This window comes from Mesoplodon bidens (genome assembly GCF_964165515.1).
Source record: "Mesoplodon bidens genome assembly, chromosome: 10".
Taxonomy (NCBI): domain Eukaryota; kingdom Metazoa; phylum Chordata; class Mammalia; order Artiodactyla; family Ziphiidae; genus Mesoplodon; species Mesoplodon bidens.
This window is the reverse complement of record NC_138172.1, coordinates 44,571,053-44,592,312: the sequence shown is the minus strand read 5'-3', so window position 1 is coordinate 44,592,312 and position 21,260 is coordinate 44,571,053. Positions and strand designations below refer to the sequence as shown.

Sequence of the window (21,260 nt, the reverse complement as noted above, 5' to 3'; positions counted from 1 at the left end):
GTGACCCGAGAATTTGCAAATCCAACAAGCTGCCGGGAGATGCTGATGCTACTGGTGTGGGACCACAATTCAGAACCACTGCCCACCTTCAGCAGGGGCCTGGCATCCAGTGGGGCCACGTATGTCCCCCAGGTCGACCGAACACACCAGAAAATCAGCCCATCAACTTAAATACAGAACCGCGAGCAGGAAGGTTAATTGACAGAAAGTTGATTGATACCAGAACAGTAATATCTTCCTATCAAGCTAAACACAGGAGAACAAACCTGAGACTATGGGAATGGGCTCACCCAGGCAGGTGCTCAATTGTCAAACTTGGTTCGCTTTCTGGAAGCAAAGAGATAGACTAAAAGTTCGGGATTCTTAACCTTGTTTTGTGCCATGGAAGTCTTGTGAAGCCTATTGACCCCTTCTCAGAATAATGCTTTAAGTACATGAAATAAAACATGTAGGATTACAAAGGAAACCTATTATACTAAAATTAAAAACAGTACATTGATAACATAGTATTGCTTCTTTACTAAAGCATTAATTAACAAGATCTAGCAGCAGGTCTCACAAAGGCTGGAATTTCAAAAAGGTGGTAAACAAAAGATATTTTGAGATGTCTGTAGCATCAGAAGTGTAATATGAAAATATCTGTGACTTCTATTGGTGCAAAGTTACAGATCCTTCAGGTACTACTGGGATGTTGCCAGTATTCATAATGGAGGAAAGGCTAAATTTGGGTTAGAGGTTAGTGAAAATGTAGGTGGAGTCTTTTTTCCCATCCAATTTTAGGAATCCCCCCACCCCCGCAATTTTAACCATGGACCAAGGATCTGCAGACTCCAGGTTAGGAATACCAGGATTGAATAATCTTTAGTGATTAACTATGATGATAGGTACCATTTATTGAGTGCATACTATTTGCTTGTTGTAAGCTTTATACACAGTATTGTTAATCTTCATAGCCATTCTATAATGTAGTTATTACTCTGTTTATACTCATGTAGAAATGGAGGCTTTCATGGGTTAAATAATTTCCCTAAAAAAAATCAAATTTTCAACTCTCAGGAATTTAACTGCATTTTTGGTCTTTTAGTCCTGATTTAAATGAATAACACTTTTATTATCCAAACTAAAGTGTAAAGTTTTAGAGCTGGTTCTAAAACAAGGAGAATCAAACGTTTTGTGTTGTTCATTTGTTGATGACACCTACAGTGGTTTTCGGGTCTTGTACCTTTATCAGCATGCTTTAAAGTAATTTTTAATACTACTGTGGATGAAGTTCAGAATAACAAAATGCATCCCTATTTCTGTTTTCCTTCTTTGTTACTAGATGCCCCAAACCATTTTATATTATGTTATTTCTTAGAAGGAGCCAAGGGTGGTCCAGTCAAGAAAAAAAATAACAAATGAACATAGACAAGTTAAAAAAGATCCAGAAGTCTTTGGGTTTCCATGGTCATTACTCCTGTCAGGAGAGCTCATACTTTCTTAGACCTAGTGTTTGCATCAGAAACCCCCAGGAGCTCAGAACTCTTCAATCAAAGCCAACTATGAATACAGGTCGGATACGTTGTAATTATAATCTGGAAAACTCTTCTGACCCTGGTCATCATTCATAGCCTTTGTGTTTAGACCTGACCATTGAACACTTGTGGCGTAGCTGGTCCAAATTGTGATGTGCTCTCACTATAAGGTACACACTGACCTTTGGAAGACTTAAATTTTCTCAATTTCACCTGCTTCTTTTTACTTCTTAAAATGTGGCTCCTAGAAAATTCAGTGTTACATATGGCACACATACTATTTCTATTGACAGCACTGGTTTAGAGTGAAAGGATTTGACCTATATGTAAAGTTATAAAAGGAACAAATTAAAGCACTTAAAATCTAGTATTTTTAGTTCTAAATGGTACCAGCCTAGTTTAAGGTGATTATTTCCTGCCTTATTTCTGAAGGGAGTTTAGATCATTTGCAGAGAACAGTAGTATTGACTAAAGGAATCAGGGAAGATTAAAAAAAAAAAGTTAGAATATTTGAGAAATAAAAGCCCCCAAAGCTAGAGATAGACCCCAGATCCAGCTTTTAACTTCCTAACGGTAAGACAAAGAGAAAATCAGCTAGGAAGTCCATGTGTCTACAGGATGAACACATACTAGTTGTGCAGGAGGAATGACTTTGCCTGGCCCAGAGCCACAGAAGGTGTTTTTCTTGGGCTCTCATAAAGGGGATGCTGTGATGTAGTGGACAGTGTCCCCAGCAGTTTGCCTACCGTGAAGGACAATGGTGGGTTTTATGCAGTTGTTTCTTATATCAGCCAGTCATGAAGACATGCTAACAGGTGAGGACCTCAGGTCCTCATCCATCCAGAGGTTGCTGGTTGCGGCGGCCTTGTGATGATGTGCTGCTCAGGTTTCCTGCTTCAGTGAGCATAACTGACTATCTGCCTCAGCTGCTGCACTCTGAATTCAACATCGCTGAGGTCACGCCTCCCACCAGCTGCTCCTGGTGACTCAACAAGGATCCTAATGCAGGCCGGTTCTTGAGAGATGTGGGACTCCTCATCTAGGAGGACCTAGATCTAGTGTCTAGGTCAGAGAAAGTCACTTAAAAATCTCAACTTATTATCGTGAACACTTGATTGTTATATTAGCAATGCGTGATATAAATGAAATGCTTGAAAACGTTATAAGTTAAGAAGGACTTAATTCTTTTATTTATCACTGAAAATAGCAGAATTGTGTTAGAGCAAAACTCATTATTATGAGTATTTGAAAAGGCCAAAAGTAAAATCATGTTTCTAGAAACCTACTTAACCTGCAGTGGGAACTTGAATGATAGATCATTAAACTTAATAATCAAGGGTTACACTATCATTAAAGAGAAGGGAACAGTAATTGGCTCAAGATGGCTAACTTGGTATCTTCACTATCAAAAGATCCCTAATAATGTCAGAAAAGATATATTTTGGGGAAGACTAAATCCAGCACTAAACAACAAGGATGTGCCATCAATGGATCAGACATTTCTTTTCTCCTAAAGGAAAAAAAACACACCCAGAAATCAGTTGATGGAGGAAACTGCATGTTTAAACACTAGCAACACTGGATTATTAAAGATTATGAAATATCCTTAAAATCCTGAGATTTTGAACCTGAAATCCTGTATTTAGGCAAAATAAAGGCATTTTCAAAATGTTTAAAAACCCAGAAAGTTTACTTTCATGGACAATATTGATGATATACTCCAGAAAAATTAAAAACCCAAGGAAGAGAAAGACATGGGATAAAAGAATATAGGTGCATAAAGAAATCAGTAAAAATGATGGTTATGTCCAAATCATATTGGTATGTAAGGAAGGTAAAATATTTTATGGGTAATTTCTAGAAGAATAGAAATTTCATGCATTTTTCAATCCAACAAAAGACAGGAAAAGGTATAAAAGACCAACAAGAAATCATAGAGTAAATTTAAAACATTAAGTCATAATAAAGATGTAAAAAGTACATAACTGTCAGTAATCACAGGCGTGAATGTTATATTTTTCTATTAAAAGGTAACCTCTTTAGTCTTGATGAAAAATGGTCACAAAACTTTATATAGCAGCTATTTATGACACATTTAAGGTCAAATGACAAAGATTGAAAAAGCTATTGTAAGCAACTGCTAGTTGAAAAGTAGCGTCGGTATAACAATATTATTAGGAAAAATGAATTCAAGAAGAATTACATTAAGCAGGACAAAGAAGGATAGTTCATTTGGATCAAAGTTATATTGGATCAAGAATGTGACTCACAAACTTTTATATTCCTTACAACTCGGCAAAACGTATATAAGGCAGAAAAGGAAAAGAAAAATATGGAGAAATTGAGAAATTTGCAGTCATAATGGAATACAGTAACACGTTTGTTTCAGAAACAGACATGTAAGGTAAACAAAAATTAAGTAAAAATATAGATATTTTTAATAATATAATTAATATGTTTGGTGCAATAGATATATGTAAAACTTTGTACCCAATGCAAAGCATACCAATTTTCAAACACCCAGGGCACCCAAATGTCCATAAACTGATGAATTAATAAACAACATTTGGTATATCCGTACAATGGAATATATTCAGCCATAAAAGGAATGATACATGCTACAACATGGATGAATTTTGAAAACATTATGCTAAATGAAAGAAGCCTGTCACAAAAGACCACATACTGTATGATCCCTCTTAGGTGAATTGTCTAGAATTGGCCAAGCTATAGAGACAGAAAGTAGATTAGTTGTTGCCTAGGGCTGGGGGTGTGTTTGAGGGGAAATGGGTAGTGGCTGTTAATTGAATATGTAGTTTCTTTTTTTTTTAATTAATTTTTATTGGAGTATGGTTGCTTTACAATGTTGTGTTAGCCTCCACTGCATAACAAAATGAATCAGCCATACACATACAGATATCCCCTCCCTTTTGGACTTCCCTCCCATTTAGGTTACCACAGTGCATTAGGTAGAGTTCCCTGTGCTACACAGTATGTTCCCATCAGTTGTCTATTTTATACATAGTATCAATAATGTATATATGTCAATCCCAGTCTCCCAATTCCTCCCACCCCACCCCTTTACCCCTTGGTACCTATACATTTGTTCTGTAGTTTCTTTTTTGAGTTATGACAATGTTCTAAAATTAATTATGGTGATGGGTAAATTGTATGTTATGTGAATTATATCTTAATGAAGTAATAAAAAGAGGATACAAAAAAATAAAAAATAAACAGTTTCTCTTATTCATTGTCAACATATTAAATAAAATGTTAGCAAATCAAGTCAGTACTGTATCCAAAAGAATATTATTAACCCAGACATGCCAGGATAAACTTTCATAAGCAAGTATATTATTAAAATTGCTGTAAACGCTTCAAAATTTAATATACAAAGATTTAAATATAGAGTTTTGCCATTTTGTAGGAGCACAGAGAAATATTCACCAGCCAGGGGCTGAGGAGTCCTCCACACCCCAAGTCTTTAACAAATCACAATGACAGACTTTTACAACTTGAACACAACCAAGATTACTCCCAGGAGTTGCATTTTAATTAGTAGTGTTGGAGGGACCTTGGGACACCGAGAAGGGGAATGGAGACTTGGTGATACTCGAGCAGAGGTGACGGAGACCTTGTATCTCTCAGAGGAGATGAGACCCCTTGACAGCATGGGAAAGAAAAGTGGACATCATAGTTGTAAGTCATCTAGTTTCAGAAAAGCTCTTTGTAAAGGGGTACTGAGAACATATATTTGTAAAGCCACACAGCATCATTTCATTGCGCTTTAACTTGGAGGTACAGAAATGATGCACTATCACATTGTCAAGAGACTGATCCCTCCCTTCCCCAATACACTGACAAATTTAAGGACACAAGCTGTATGGTCATCTCAATAAGATGAAAAAACAAACAAACAGATTTTAATTGATCAGCTGGCTCTATTCTCCAAGGACACTGCCTCGTCTCCCCACCCAGTCAGGGCAGGTCGAGGACCACAGTGTGGGAGTTAAGGCTGCATGTTATAGGATCTCATACAATTTCTGGAAGTGGGATGACATGGGAGGTTGTTGCTTCTTATTTCAAGGATAGACCAGTGACGTTCCCAAGTCTCAAATTTATGGCGATATTTTCGTTGTAATCATAGCTTGCCTGAATTCTTTTCTTAGCTTACTTTAATATGAGAGCTACTTAATTGATTCTATTACTCTTTTAACTGAGACACCAGTTATTTTTTTTTACATTCAATATGCCCGTATCATAGTCTGCCTACTATGGTATGTAATCCCAGAACAATGATGTCCTTATGTCACAGGGCTGCACAAAACTCTGGTAACAGCCTCATGCTCTTCATGTTTTGTCAGTTTCTTGGGCCGTTGGGTCTACATTTTCAAGACTTTTGAGTTTAATCACCTTTCTTTATTGGAAACATTTTCTTTATTTAATGGGTTTGCAATACTGGTAAAACAATGTAACCCAAGATTCGGTTCCTTCCTCCCTCCCTCCCTTCCTTCCTTCTTTCTTTTGACAGGATTGTATCTCATCTAAGCAAGGAAAAAAAGAAATATTCATGTGTCAAAATAGTAATAGCTTGCATTTGCTGGGTGTGCACTATGTACCAGGTCAGGGCTAAGTGCTTTCCAGGCAATATTTCTATTTTCCTTAGCCTCATTTAAAATTCTGGACCACAAATCCCAAATGGGCAGTCAGCGCCACACTTCTTACTGCACTTCCTAGGATGTTTTTCTTTTTCTCACTCTCTACAATGATGATTTCATACATCTTCTCTCTTCTCAAACCCAAATTCCATCCCCTATGTTCCTTCCCAGCTGATGACCTTGCTCATATTTTACTAAGAATATAGAAGCAATCAGATGGAAACAAACATCATCCAGTCACCAAATCTCCAAATCTCACTGTGTTTGTACCTCTGCTCTCTGCCTTGCCAGCTTGTTACCATGGATAAGTATCCCTGCTTTCCTCTTTTGCCCTTTCAGAGATGTTGCTCCTGGAAGTATCCCCCTCTCCCTCTTGCATTTATAATATCTCTCTATATATAGAATTAGTTCCACCAGGATGCAAATATTCTCTGGAATCTTCCATCTTAAAAGGACAAAAACAAAAATCCCTTTGACTTATATTCTTTTCTTGCCAGGACCCATTTCTCTACTCTTCCAAAGAGTTGCCTATCATCACTCTCTCCACTTGCTCATGACTCATCTCTCCTTAACCCCTCCAAACAGGCTTCCACATCCACTGTTATGCTTAGACCATCCGTGCCCAAGTGTGCTTGACTTCCATATTGCCAACCCAATGCCATCTCACTGTTTCCATCTGACTTGGTCCTCTCTGCAGCATTTGATGAAGTGAACTACTCCTTTCTTCTCTTGGCTTCCATGACATCACCCTCTGTTGGTTTTCTTCCATATCTTTGGTCACACTATTTCCAAAGGAGTTGGAAATAGTGACTCCTTCTCTGCTCAAACTGTGCCTATGTGTTTGTTAAGATAAGAGGAAAAATCAGGAGATGGTGTGTTGGAAGCAAAGGGAAGGAAGTGTGCCTCCCAAAGGCTGGGTTATAAGTGGTGGTCACCAGCAGAGGACAGTTGAGCCCAGTGGACAGGCAACCCCATAGCTGCATTCAGTGGCATCATGGTGTCAGGATGAGGGGGATAGAGCTGAAGTAGAGGAGACAGCTATTTCCAAATATCCATGACACCAGGGAGGGTCTCAGATCTCTTCCACTTGGGTTACACTGGTTATCATGAGCTACTGGCAAAAAGGAAATGCATTAGAATTCCGCTTGTGCTAAAGAAAAATAAATATGGAGAGGAAGTTATTCTGCATCAAAAGCATCTTTGAGGAAGAGAAACAAAGATGGAGAATTATGTAAATAAAGCCATTCAGCTTTGAGAAATGGGTAGGACATAGAGAGAGGGTGAGAAAACAGATTAAATAAAAGAAAATCTGCTCTTGAGTTCAGCTCACCTCAATCCCCTTTGAATATTAGGCATCTTTAATAATAATACTTTTCCACAGAAACATGAAAATTTGCAGAGCTGTCAGTAATAGCAGTGAGTTTGGAGGGCAATGTCCTTGCTTCTTGGAGTATAATTCCAAAATAAAGGACCCCAGGCAATATAACGGACAATATCCTCAATAGCATTTTTTACGGTAACGGCAGAAAGGGATTCCATGTGGTTTTTTCTTACAGATGTAAAAGAGTAAAGACCTTCACCCTCTTAGAAACAGTTGTGCATCTGTCAAAACTACCCAGCCATGAAAACCAAATCTGGCTTTTCAAAGTAAACATGTTATTTTCTAAATAATTGCTATAATTTAGCTGTGGGGACATCACTGACCCATTAGCAGAAAAAACAGATGGGATGAGATTTGTCTTCATGCATGAGCTAGGACGTTGTGAAAATATTAGAAATTATTAGCCATAAACTCAGTCACCAGGCTGTACAGCCAGAATGCTAAGTTACAAACAGTGGAGGAAATGGTACAAGCAGTCCATGAAGGACCTCTTTTAGTTACTCAGAATGATCATTTTAGATGTCTTTCACAGTAGCTAATTACAAAATGTGGAGATTGCAAAATCAGTTCAAGCGAAAATATGAGCAAACTTCAGAGCAAGAGAAAGTACTTCTAATCCCCAAATCTGTTCTCACTGTTTCAGCTAATGGAGCTGCCACTGACCCAGCAGCCTTGGCAGGAAACCTGGGAACCTTGCCACTCCTTTCTTCGCTCCTCTCCACTCTTTCTGCTTGGTCTCTGAGTCAGCCTCCAACTCAGGAACACCTACTTTCAGCATCACTAGTGTCTTGGGCCAGGGTGGGGAGGTGATTAGGGAGTAGAATTGTGTGAAATGTTAGGATTTTGTAAGGGGGATGGGGGCTGGCATGTGTATTCCTTAAATTTTTTTTTAATTGAGGTATAGTTGATTTACAATGTTGTGTTACTTTCAGGTGTACAGCAAAGTGATTCAGTTATACATACATATATATATATATACATATATATATTCTTTTTCAGATTTTTCCCCTTATATGATTACAAGATATTGAGTATAGTTCCCTGTGCTATACAGTAGGTCCTTGTTGGTTATCTATTTTATATATACAAGTGTGTATCTATTTATCCCATACTCCTAATTTATACCTCCTCCCTTTCCCCTTTGGTAACCATAATTTTGTTTTAAAATAATTAATTAAATAATTAATTAATTTTTTGGCTGCATCGGGTCTTTGTTGCTGCGCAGACTTTCTCTAGTTGTGGCGAGCGGGGGCTACTCTCCATTGTGGTGTACGGGCTTCTCATTGCGGTGGCTTCTCTTGTTGCGGAGCACGGGCTCTAGGGTGCACAGCCTACAGTAGTTGTGGCTCGTGGGCTCTGGGCATGTGGGCTTCAGTAGTTGTGGTGCACGGGCTTAGTTGCTCTGCGGCACGTGGGATCTTCCCGGACCAGGGCTTGAACCCGTGTCCCCTTCATTGGCAGGCGGATTCTTAACCACTGCACCACCAGGAAAATCCCCTAATTTAGTTTTCTATGTCTGTGAGTCTCTTTCTGTTTTGTGAGTAAGCTCATTTGTATCATTTTTTTTTAGATTCCACATGTAAGTGATATCATATGATATTTCTTTCTCTGTCTGACTTACTTCACTTAGTGTGATAATGTCTAGGTCCATCCATGTTGCCGCAACTGGCATTATTTCATTCTTTTTTAATGGCTGAGTAATATTTCATTGTATATATGTACCACATTTTCTTTACTCATTCATCTGTCAATGGACATTTAGGTTGCTTTATGTCTTAGCTATGGTGAATAGCGCTGCTATAACATTGGGGTGCGTGCATCTTTTTGAATTAGAGTTTTTCCAGATATATGGCATATGTATTCTTTCTTTTTTTTAAATAAATTTATTTATTTTTGGCTGCATTGGGTCTTTGTTGCTGCGTGCAGGCTTTCTCTAGTTGCGGCAAGTGGGGGCTACTCTTCGTTGTGGTGCGTGGGCTTCTCATTGCGGTAGCTTCTCTTGTTGTGGAGCACGGGCTCTAGGAGCGCGGGCTTCAGTAGTTGTGGCACATGGGCTTAGTTGCTCTGTGGCATGTGGGATCTTCCCGGACCAGGGCTCGAACCCGTGTCCCCTGCATTGGCAGGCGGCTTCTTAACCACTGTGCCACCAGGGAAATCCCGGCATGTGTCTTCTTGAAAAGCACCCCAGGGAACTCTGAGTATCCTTTCCACCCACACAGTTCAGAGCCTCAGGGTGTAATACAGATGCTCAAGATCATAGGGAATCCAAGTTCTTTTGCAGCAGGAACACATTTTCCAAATCCCAAATGTGTCATTCAGTCAAAATAAAGGAACAGAAGGCACCATGAAGGAGCCGTGAAGGAGCAGGGAAGAACGGAGAACAAACCAGGCTCGTGGATTTGAGATGCTCAGCACAGATCTTTGACCCCCGCCCCTCCAACCCCCCCAGCCTATCTCTGGGAAATACAACACTGCCCACTCCTGATTGTGCATCCTCCTCTAAAGGCATGCTAACATCATTAATTCTGTGTCTTATTTCCTTTCCTAAACTGCAAGCTTCCAGAGAGCAGGATTGTATCTTTCTTTCTACCTATCTAGTGCCGGGTACCAGCCTGGCAAAGCCTAGACACTAAGACATGTTGCTGAATTCAGTGAATTCAGTGAGTGAATGTGTGTTTGTAATCTTCACATGGTTATCTCCATCAGGATGTCCCAGAAGCACCTTAAACTCAATGTGACCCAACTTGATCCTTTTATTGAGATTCTGCTCAACCTTGTGCTTCCATTTCTGTATTGGTTAGTGCAATCCGGTCATGCAATCAGAACCCTGATGTCTTCCAGTCTTTATACTACTTGACTGCTCAGTAGCCACTCATTCACTTCCTTTTTAAACTTCCTTGTTTCCTGAGACATGATTCTCTTCTGATTTTCATTCTACCTTTCTGACTGCTCTTCCCTCTGCTGGTCCAGTTCTACAGGACCAGGGCCCTCGGTCCTTGTCCTATTTTATAATCTCCATCAATGATCCCATCTGTAGGCACAGCTTCTAGCTCCATCCAGGTCCTAACAGCTTTCTGATCTTTAACTCCAGCCTGATCTCTACAATTGTGGATCCACCCACCTCCCAGACCTCTCCACTTGACCAACATCTCAAATCAAACATATCCAAAAAGGAGTCTTCCTTCCCCAGCCCCCAGCTCAATGAATAGAACCAGCCAGAGGTCTGCGTGCATCCTTCGCACTTCAATCTTTTTCACTATCCATATTCAACCAATTCCCAAATCCCATTTTTGCCTCCAAAGTGTCTTCTGGATCCAACAAAATTCTCCTTCCTCACTGTCCTAATCTAAGCTGTTTTGATTTCTTCCTGGACTCTATAGGAAGTCTCCTAATTTGTCTATCTACAGTCTCTTTGCCCTGATACAATATGTTCCTTACTCTAAAAATTCAGAGCTATTAAAAAAAATAAACTCACAAATCTGCTCAGGTCACTTCCCTTCTGAACTTTTCAGTGTCTCACCACGAATCATGGATTAGACAAAATGCACCATATCAATCCAGACATGCACATAAATGATATATATCTGTATGAATGGGATGAAAATAGGGAAACACACAAAATGCTCTATATACAAATGAAGGAGTGGATCATGTAACTAGGTGGGAAATGATATCTTAACAGTGAGTCCCAGTGCTCTGCTCAGGTAGAGAACTGTCTCTGGGTAAGTGATTGGGGCAGAAAATGGGACACTTATGCCCTGAGTTTTCAGTGGGGTCAGGGCATCAGAGAGGCCCTAGGAGTTGGCCACGCCATTCTGTAGGTCAAAGACGAGGAGTCGGCACAGGAGGAGACTGGTGCTGTGGGGGGAGCCCACTATTGTTTGGAAAAAAGACTTTTGAGGAACAGGAAAGTCTAAGTTAGATTTTCAGCTACTAGGTGATGTGCTATATGCCCCTGCTCCCCGCCTTCTCCCCCACTACCAGCCTCTGCCAACTCCTGCTGCCCATCAGCCCTTCAGTGAGGTCTACTACAGGGCTGCTTGATCTCTTAGTTGTTGCTGTTGTTTTAAGTGCAAATGGTGAAAGGGTTAAACTTCCCTTCTGGATTGATGCAATACAAAACAGAGGCTGAAATAAGGACACAAAACCGTTGATCTCCATAAGCACAAATTCACAGGCTTTTGGGAAAGTCTTTGGGTTTTAAGGGAAATAGAATTAGTGGTTTGAAGCAGTGTAGATTTGAACCTAGATTTTTCGTGGCATGGAGCCTACTCTTACCTCCAACCATCTGGGCTACATTAGGATTCTCCTGGGCTGGGGAGGGATCAGGAACCATCAGAGAGGATGTGACTTTTGAACTGAGCCTTCTTAAAGGCTGGATAGGAGTTTTCAAAGTCAGAGGGAGGCATTCCAGAGGACTGAATATAATGTGGGAAGATGCATAGTTGAGAAAGTTCCTAGTTTTAATGGTTTGTGACCCACAGAGGGTAGATGGGGCCCTACCAGGAGCTATGGTCCAGAATTATCCACCGTTACAGCCCAGCTCTGACGATGCCTGGAACAGACTTTCCAACCACATTTAGATCTGTCTTTTTAGCATTAGCCAGGATGCCCATTTTCTCCTGCAATCAAAGACAGAGTGGGGGCCAGGGGAACAGAATCCTAACTGCTTCAAGTCAAGGCTGGGTGACTTACTCCTTTGTCATTAGATAGTTCAATGATCAATGGGCACCAAGCTGACAACTGGCCAAGTGGCATCAGCAGAGCTGTTGTACCACAGACAGTCAAAATTTCAACAGACCAGGGTCACTAGGAAGAATTGCTACTGGGCACAGAAAAGACAATAACAGTGTCATTTAAAGACAAAGAAGAACCTCTGTTCTGCCAGACTGAGGACGGCAACTCATTCATCACCAGGATGGTTCTACAAAGACCCAAGTTACAAACAAGGTGGAAGCACTGATTCATAGAGTCTGTTTTCGGTGGTAGAGCATTCATGACACATGGCCTGCACTTATCAGGGCAAAGAATACTTGTCCAGCCTTTTCCTTTTAAAGATGAAAATCTTTTTCTGACTTCCCATTGGTTTGTCATGAAATGAATGAAATAGTAGGGAAGAATAAATCAGAAAGGACAGTCTTGAAAGTGCAAATTATTGTCATTACTGGGAAGCAAGAAAGGGCATGTTGAAGACAGAAGTGAAATGGGAAACACCACCACCACTGCCGGCAAATAGCCCTTTCATCTTCAATTAAGTAATTACCACATTGTTCAGTGAATGAGGACAGCAATTACATGACTTTTCATCCTGTCACCTTGACACCTAGTACCTCATGGTTGGGGCATATCCTGGCCCTGGGCCAGCACTGTCCCTTGTCATTTGATATACACAGTACATGGAAAGGAAGGCAGCACTCATAGTCTGAGGCCCCCAGGCCCCCAGTCCTGTCTCTTCCTGAGCAAGTACAAAGCTGAGAACTCCGTGAACTTGGTGGCACTGTCTGGGAGGTGCCAAAGGCATACTCCCCAGATTTGCTATGATGACATCAGAGGACAGAGTCTCCTGAACCCATGGAAGATCTTACAAGTTGACAGGAGTGCGGGGGGTGTTTGGTGCACTTTTCCTGCACAAGTAGACTTCCCAGAGGCTCTCAGGTTGCTGGGTCTGTAAACTGCTGCGCCTGCCTGGCTGGCTCGCTCTGGGCACTATGATACAAAGGAAGGCAAGGCTGGATAGAGGAGGGGGCTGTTACCTGGTCCACCTGGCTCACAGCCTGGCTCACCTGGCTCTACAAGCAGAGATTTAACTTTGTCCACTTCAAAGAGCCACAAGGAAACTTTATTGGAAATCCCTACTCCTCAAGGCTGCCCACTGGGTTGTTTCCAGGCAACAATAACTTGATGTCTCTCAGAAGTTCACTTAGGATAGCTGGGTAGTAAGTAGACATTTCCTCCCTGGGCTGGGGAGGAGAGCAAGGGAAACAGGCAACACTGACAGAAAGCTTTTCCCTAAAGGGATGGAACAACACTCATTTCAGGGCCCAACCAATAGATTGGGTCTCTCTGGATAACCTCCTCACCTCTGCCCTTCTTGTAGCTTCCCTTTAAGCACTGGGTTTGATCTTGAGAGTTAGCATTGTCCCTGACAGGGGTGACGATGGGGACTAGCTGGAGGGGGAATTTGAGTCATCAGAAGTTTACGAGGTTTCCTAACTAGTAGGTGGTCTTTAAACTTTTTGGGCCACACATCCCACCAGTAAAAACTGTTTGACAATGCACCCCCAAAATATGCATATTCATTTATAACTTACTTACATGTACTTTCATCTATCCATATATTTAATATTGGTAAATCTTACTTCCAGATAAAAAATAAGTATAAGTAAGAGGACTAATTGTTCTGTCATATGACTTCAGTGGACCATCTTCTGTACCCCTTGTGTAGTCTGTACCCCACTTTGGAAACTGCTCTCCTAACCTTTGAGTTCCCCAAGTTCTGGCTTTTCATGGGCAAAGGATGAAGGAGAGAGATCCACACAGAGAAAAAATGGTTCTTGGCTGAGCACGTGGGTTTTGTTCAAAGAAGTCAGTGAAAAAAGTGATCATCTCAACGTCTTCCCTGCCTTATCAGTGATGGCAGGAAGGAGTGAAGGCACCCAAGAGCTCTGTGTTAGCTCTTGGAGAGCTTAGAGACAGTGTTTTAAGAGACCCGCTAAACTAAGCCAAAGTTACTGGTGTCTCACTGGGGCCTGTAGGTCGTGAGTATCTGTGGATACAGGGGCTTGTGCTTTTGGATTCTGGGCAGCAGGCGCCTGGACCGTTTGCTGCCACCTGGGGTTGCTCCACTGTCTTTAGAAAAGCGGGGAGGGTGAAGTAGAGGTTTGGGAGAGCCTTTTGCTTCTCCATCTTGGTGTTGAGGTCCCTCCTATATACTTCAGTGTTGGGAGGATGCTCACCACCAACCCCAGGATGGGCATGAGGGTGCCTATTGGGCACCATCTTCAGTTGAGTTGCTTGGGCATGGTAACCATAGTCTAAAGTTAGGACCACTGTGGCCAGCCTAGGTGAACCAAATTTCTTTCAAGCACCTGCTCTGTGCCAGGCTCTGCATGGGATGAACGGAGCCCACTTCCTCAAGAAGCTTTCAGGTCAATGCAGGAGAAAGATAATCAAACATGTACATGCAGTGCCGGGGATGTCTTAGTTTGGGGTTTCCCCAAAGGAGATTCTGTGTTGAGTAGTTCATTTGGGAGGTGACCCCCAGGGTACCTGCTGAGGGAGGGAGAATGTGAGAGAATGAAGGGAGAAAAATCACAAAAGAAGCACTAATGAACAGGTTACTGCTGTGGGTACCTGGACCTCAATTCTGCAGGGGACCCTCTGAGGGACTTTATCGAACCATGCTACTCAAAGTATGACCAGCACATCAGCATCATCTGGAAGCTTGTTAGAAATGCAGCATCATGGGCCCCACCAGGCCTGCTGAATCAGAATTTGCACATTAAAGTTTGAGAAGCACTGCCTTTAATCTTTCATCTTTATCAAACATGATAACTTTGATATAAAACCTATATTTCTATATTTGAGGACTTGATTCTACCCAACTGGATCCTTCTGAATAACTTCTTTGAGGTTTCCAACATTTGAAGTGGATATTAAAGTTTTCCAGTCCCTCGAAAGTTCTTTAAAATGCAACTCCATTTACCTGCACTTTATCATAATTATAACTCAGTCGCAGAGACAGAAGGCTCACGCAACCAACTGTTCTGTAAAATGCAAATTTTGTATGGGAAATACTTCCCCTGGGAGAAAATAGAGCGGCTGTCATTTGGAAAGTTATTTTTAAAGGAACACACCAAATGCCTCCTGTACTTTAAAGTTTTGTCAAAAATTTCAATGAATACAGGACCCTTTGTGAAAGATCAACACACACACACACACACACACACACACACTCACACAGGAAGAGAGAGATCCTTCCAAAAAATGTAACAGAAGTTTCATATATCATGGAAGGTCAAAAACAAGTAGCTCAATAGTTGCTTATACATCTTTTATATTGGCAAGTGATTTTACTTTTTTTTTTTTTTTTTTGCGGTAAGCGGGCCTCTCACTGTTGTAGCCTCTCCCGTTGTGGAGCACAGGCTCCAGACGCGCAGGCTCAGCGGCCATGGCTCACGGGCCCAGCCGCTCCGCGGCATGTGGGATCTTCCCGGACCGGGGCACGAACCTGTGTCCCCTGCATCGGCAGGCGGACTCCCAACCACTGCACCACCGGGGAAGCCCGTGATTTTACTTTTGATATTCACTCATCTTCATTTCATCACTAACACAAGGATTAATCTAAGGTTATAAAGCTAAATTTTCACATAGTGTATCAGTTAGCTATTACTGCATAATAAACCACTCCCAAACTCAGTGTTTTAAAAGAACAATGATTTATTCTTGCTCTCATGTCTACAGGTTGGCTGGGGTGGCTGTGATGATCTCTGCTGGGCTCAAGCTCAGCTTGGCTGTAGGTTGGAATCTGAGTCTGTTCCATGGACCAGTGGGCTGCCTGTGGCTTGTGCTCATAGTGAACGGCAAATATAAGTGGACAAACCCAACTCCATAAATGTATTTCAAGCCCCTTATGTAGCTCTTTTTCTAACATCTCATTAACCAAAGCAAGTTACATGGTCAGATCCAAACCAAGGGTTGGATAATGCTATGGTCTGAATGTTTGTGTCCCCTCAAAATTCATGCCTTCAAACCTAACCCCTAAAATGATGATATTAGGAGGTAAGGCCTTTGGGAGGTGATTAGGACAGGAGGGATCCAACCTCATGACTGGGATTAGCGCACTTTTGAAAGAGGCTCCAGAGAGATCCCTTGCCATGTGGCGACACAGTGAGAAGTCTGCAACAGGCTTCCACCACAATCTGACCGTGCTGGCACTCTGATCTTGGACTCCCAGCCTCCAGAACAGTGAGAAATAAATTTCTGTGGTTTATAAATTTCCCAGTCTTTGGTATTTTGTAATAGCAGCCAGAAGACAGAGAAGTGTGCTCCACCAACCGTGAGGCAAGTCACATGGCCAAGCCCAACGTCAGTGGGGTGAGGTAGTGCACTCCTCCCAGAGTTAGGGGGTTAAGGGAGTGAATATTTGCAGCACAATAATCTCTTCTACTATGAGTACAAAAATTGAGGCACAGCAGTAAGCTGTGACAAAGCGAAAGAGAGGCATGGACATATATACACTACCAAACGTAAGGTAGATAGCTAGTGGGAAGCAGCCGCATAGCACAGGGAGATCAGCTCGGTGCTTTGTGACTGCCTGGAGGGGTGGGATAGGGAGGCTGGGAGGGAGATGCAAGAGGGAGGGGATATGGGAACATATGTATATGTATAACTGATTCACTTTGTTATAAAGCAGAAACACACCATTGTTAAGCAATTATACTCCAATAAAGATGTAAAAAAAAAATTGAGGCACAGCATTCTGCAAAATAAATCATGGTGCTTATATTTGAATAATTTTCTTATTCCAAGAGAAAAAGGAGGAAACCAGTATTGAGGACCCATAGTTATCAAACATTCTGCTGAGAGTTTTCTCATGTGTTACCTCAAGGAACATTTTAACAACACCATGAGGAATATATTTTAACCCCATTTTACAGATGAGGTGATAAGCCACAGAGCTGGTGTGTGGAATTTCAAAGAGTAGAGCCTAGTGTTTCCTGGCAGCCTTCAAATGCTGTGAATATTGGGTCACATTTTTTTTTTTTTGTCAGGCAAATCAAGCACCTATTTCTTAGGGGAAAATACTGTCTTTACTCCGTTCCTATTTGCCCCAGAAGCAAGAAGAGCTGTAAACTTTCTATGAGTGTAGCTGCCCATCACTCTTGACACCCAAATTGTTGACCCAAACCAGTTCTCTTGAATACTCGGAGTGTTGGTGCTGATTGGCTGCTCAGTACAAGCTTTTTGGTCTTCTGGGTTAGGGAGGCTGAATGCTCGGGTAACTGGAGTGTGGCTGGACCCTCTTGGCTGTCTTCCATGTCTTGCTGTCCTATGGGAATACGGTCTGGGGGTTGGGTGGGTAGAGAAGTCAGGAATTCTTGGTCCAGAAATGTTGCCTGAAGAGGATCTCAGAGGGTCTCCTAGTGTTGTTCTCCCAGCCAGCTCCATCTGAAATGCCCCACCAACTTAAGTGTTAGCTTGTTTGTTATGAATGATTAGCAAACGTTATTGTGCCAGGCACATTAATGGTAGTGTAGACAAAGGTAAACTGAGGACAGGGATGACTGGATTTATCCCATGATCTGTGTTTTTGCAGGGAATTCTGATGCCCACTCAAGCTTGAGTATTACTGCATTAGCCTATCAGGCAGAGGAGGCTCTTAGCTTCTTCTTCTTCTCCTTCTCCTCCTCTTCCTCCCCCTCCTCCCCTTCTTTCCCTTCTTCTCCTCCTTCTTCCTCTTCTTCTTTTTTTAAACTATAGTTGATTTGCAACATCGTGTTACTTTCAGGTGTACAGCTTCAGATTCTTTTCCATTATAGGTTATTACAAGATATTGAATATAGTTCCCTGTGTTATACAGTAAATCCTTGTTCTTTATCGATTTTATATATAGTGGTGTGTATCTGTTAATCCCAAACTCCTAATTTATCCCTCCCCCCTTTCCCCTTCGGGAACCATAGTTTGTTTTCTATGTCTGTGAGTCTGTTTCTGTTTTGTAAGTAAGTTAATTTGTATCATTGTTTTAGGTTCCATATATAAGTAATATATGATATTTGTCTTTCTTTCTGACTTCACTTAGTATGATAATCTCTAGGTCCATCCATGTTGCCGCTCTTGGCTTCTATTCATATTTTTATTCCCTCATTCATTTCAGCTTAGTGGTGGGTTCCTAGTCCCATCTGGGGATGGCAGGGGCCAGTGTTTGGGCAGGCCAGCCTCAGAGGACCAACAACTGCCTCTGAGCCTGTGCAAGACTCTGGGAGAGTCACTGCCTTGCTTGCCACTCAGCTACGCAGTCCCTGCAGAGGTGGGCAGGGGCTTTTCCACTGATGTCCAGGCTTCCCTCCAGGGTCTCACCCAGGGTTCTCAAACTTGGCACCACTGACATTTTGAGTTGGATAACTCTTTGCTGTGGGGGGCTATCCTGCTTACTGTAGGATGTTTAGCAGCATCCCTGGCCACTATCCACTATATGCATGCCCTGCCCCCACCAAGTTGCGACAATGTCCTCTGAGGCACAAAATCACACTGCTCCTCCTCCCTGCTTTGAGAAATGCTAGTGTTACCTAAGTGACCAGTCAGTGGAGGTGGCCCTGGGAAATTCTGTGCTCAGTAGAACAAGCAATGAAGAGGTGAGTGGTGTAACCGGTAGGAACATGGGGTGTGGGGTAGCCGTGGCTTTGAATCTTGGCCCCTCCAATGACTACCGCTTCTTCACTCCTACTCTTCTCTAACCAAAAAAAAAAAAAAAAAAAACCACACACCCACAGACATTATTTCCGTAAATGACTTTTACTTCTTTATCATTTCTCTTGACAGTAATTCTTGGCAATGTGCATATAACATGAAGGCAAGCATACTTTCAGAAGTCATCAAAGATGTGGTCCTATTGGCCTCATTTTCTTAAACCATTAAAATATTTTTATTTATAAAAATTAATCTAAATATAAATATTGACACTGAAGATCAAAGTCACTTGATGACAAAATAATTCATCTGGAACTATAACATATGCTTATGGATTTTAATAGTAAATTAAATCTTTGCACTTATTTGGCACAAGGAAACCTTTATAAAAATTCAAATGCCATAGAGCAGGCTTCTTCTTCTTTTTGTTTTTTTACAAGGCTTACACAGTACACATTTTTGTCAAAGAAAACTGAGTATTTTAACACTGTAACACAACAATAGTTGCTTTTCATGCCTCTTAAAGAAAACGCTCTATTTGGAACTCAGATCTTTTTGTTGTGTTTTTAAATTTTGTATTTGTTTGCTTTTAATCACACCAACAGAACAAAAAGCCAAAGATTTACTTTATTTCAAAGGAGTCATTTCTGTTGGATAACACATACACAGCATCAGCAAGGAGTATTACCAGAAGATAGGTAGACCCCCATCAGGAATGGATCATAACACACATTTCAGCAGCAAGTCAGGTCTGGAAATGTGCACAGCAGCAAAAGATTGTAGAAGTGGAAAACAACACAGAATGAGGCTTTGTCAGGCATTCGAGTTATAATTAGCTTAAAGGTCTGACTTTGGCAAATTAATCACTCTGGCCCTCAGTCTCCAAATCTGAAAAGTGGGGATACCTACTGAATAGGGTTGCTATTAGGATTAAAATGAAAATAATATTGCCTCCTTCAGAGCAGTCACTTAATATACGTCAATCATGCTATTCCCTTGCCTCCCATGTTTTGCCTTCTTCCTCAGATTCAGAATTTTTCAGGAGCAAATTTTAAAAAAGTTGCTAATGCTCAATTAATTGAGTGAAATTCCAGTTCCATTTGCTTTTATAAATACACTGTAAATAGTCACGCATGTGCGACCACACATGTGGAGTTAGTGTCAGCTCTTGTGTCTGTTGAATTCAATTTGTCCTTGCTTTATTCAGACATGGAAGTTTTCTCAGGTCTTAACCATTTTTATCTTTAAGGTCATTTTACTACTTCTGATGAATATTTATTGGGAAATAAATTTTGGAGGACAGCGTTTCCTTGTGTGGTTGTATCCTGCAATAATCCAGTTACCTAAACCTCATTTAGATGCAGTCAGTGCTAAACCACATCTTATTGATTCTAGACAGAGTGCTAAAGTTAAGCCAATGGTGGGCTTTTGCAAGCCCCTCCCCCCTTCAGAACGAGGAAACTCTCAGCGAGTCCAAGGAAGAACCCTGAATTCTCGATGAGACATTGTTTCAGATAGACTGGGCCGGCATGGGTGAGTCAGAGCTTTCGGTCCTGTGGCTTGTGACTGCAAAGCAGTGGGAGGAACTGGTGGTGTGGTGGGCTAGGAGCCAGCAGGAAGGAGGTGGCTGGAGGGACACCTTGAGAGCTGAGGGCTCCCCAAGTTAGACAGCCCCTAGTGCTCACTACAGGGGTTTTCACTTTTCTCCTTAGCATTTGTAGGACAAAGATGCTTGTGAGAGATTAATAACTGATGAGTTAAATGTTAATACCCTTCCCTCCACTATCCCCCGATCCCAACAATATATTTTGGGGAAAATTGTTGACATGTAATACTAGTTGATTCAAAGGGATTAAAAAAGGAAAAAAATAAAAAAGGTCTTAAAGACAACACGCAGTAGCAAAGCGAACAGGGAAAAGATGCATCTTTTGAACTGGAGCTCTACTGTTGGAAGCCAGCGTCTTGGTTTTCTGTCTTGGATTCTCCTGGGAGCCTAAGGCAGAATAGGCAAGACCTTGATGCTGAAGTCTGGGTCTGCTTTCTGGCTGAGGTATCAGGACAGCCCTGTGCAGGGGTGCACTGTGGCCTCCCCACGCCCTCTCCTCAGGTGGAAATCCGTACAGTATTCGATGGCTGTTGGGTCAAGGCACTGTCGTGTACGGCCGGAGGCAGTGGGTCACTGGCAGTGGAGTTCCATTGTGCTAATACCTCACATCAGACTCCAGGGTGGGCTCCTGAGGGGAGAAAATGAGCAGATGCAATCAGCCACTTGGTGAAAGTGAGGAGAGGCCATTAACA

General features: G+C 41.7%; 2 protein-coding genes across 2 annotated transcripts in view; one reads left to right on the top strand and one right to left on the bottom strand.

Annotated features, from left to right (window-relative positions):
• The window catches only part of LOC308623932 (uncharacterized protein), a 438,061-nt gene that overhangs the window by 97,187 nt on the left and 319,614 nt on the right, over positions 1–21,260 (top strand). The gene's annotated exons all lie outside the window — the stretch shown is intronic.
• The window catches only part of MYRIP (myosin VIIA and Rab interacting protein), a 182,543-nt gene continuing 180,372 nt past the window's right edge, over positions 19,090–21,260 (bottom strand). Inside the window, exon 16 of the mRNA XM_081246728.1 lies at positions 19,090–21,196. Within this exon, the coding sequence (XP_081102854.1) occupies positions 21,164–21,196 (33 nt within the window). The 3' untranslated portion in view covers positions 19,090–21,163. The remainder of the gene's footprint in view (positions 21,197–21,260) is intronic.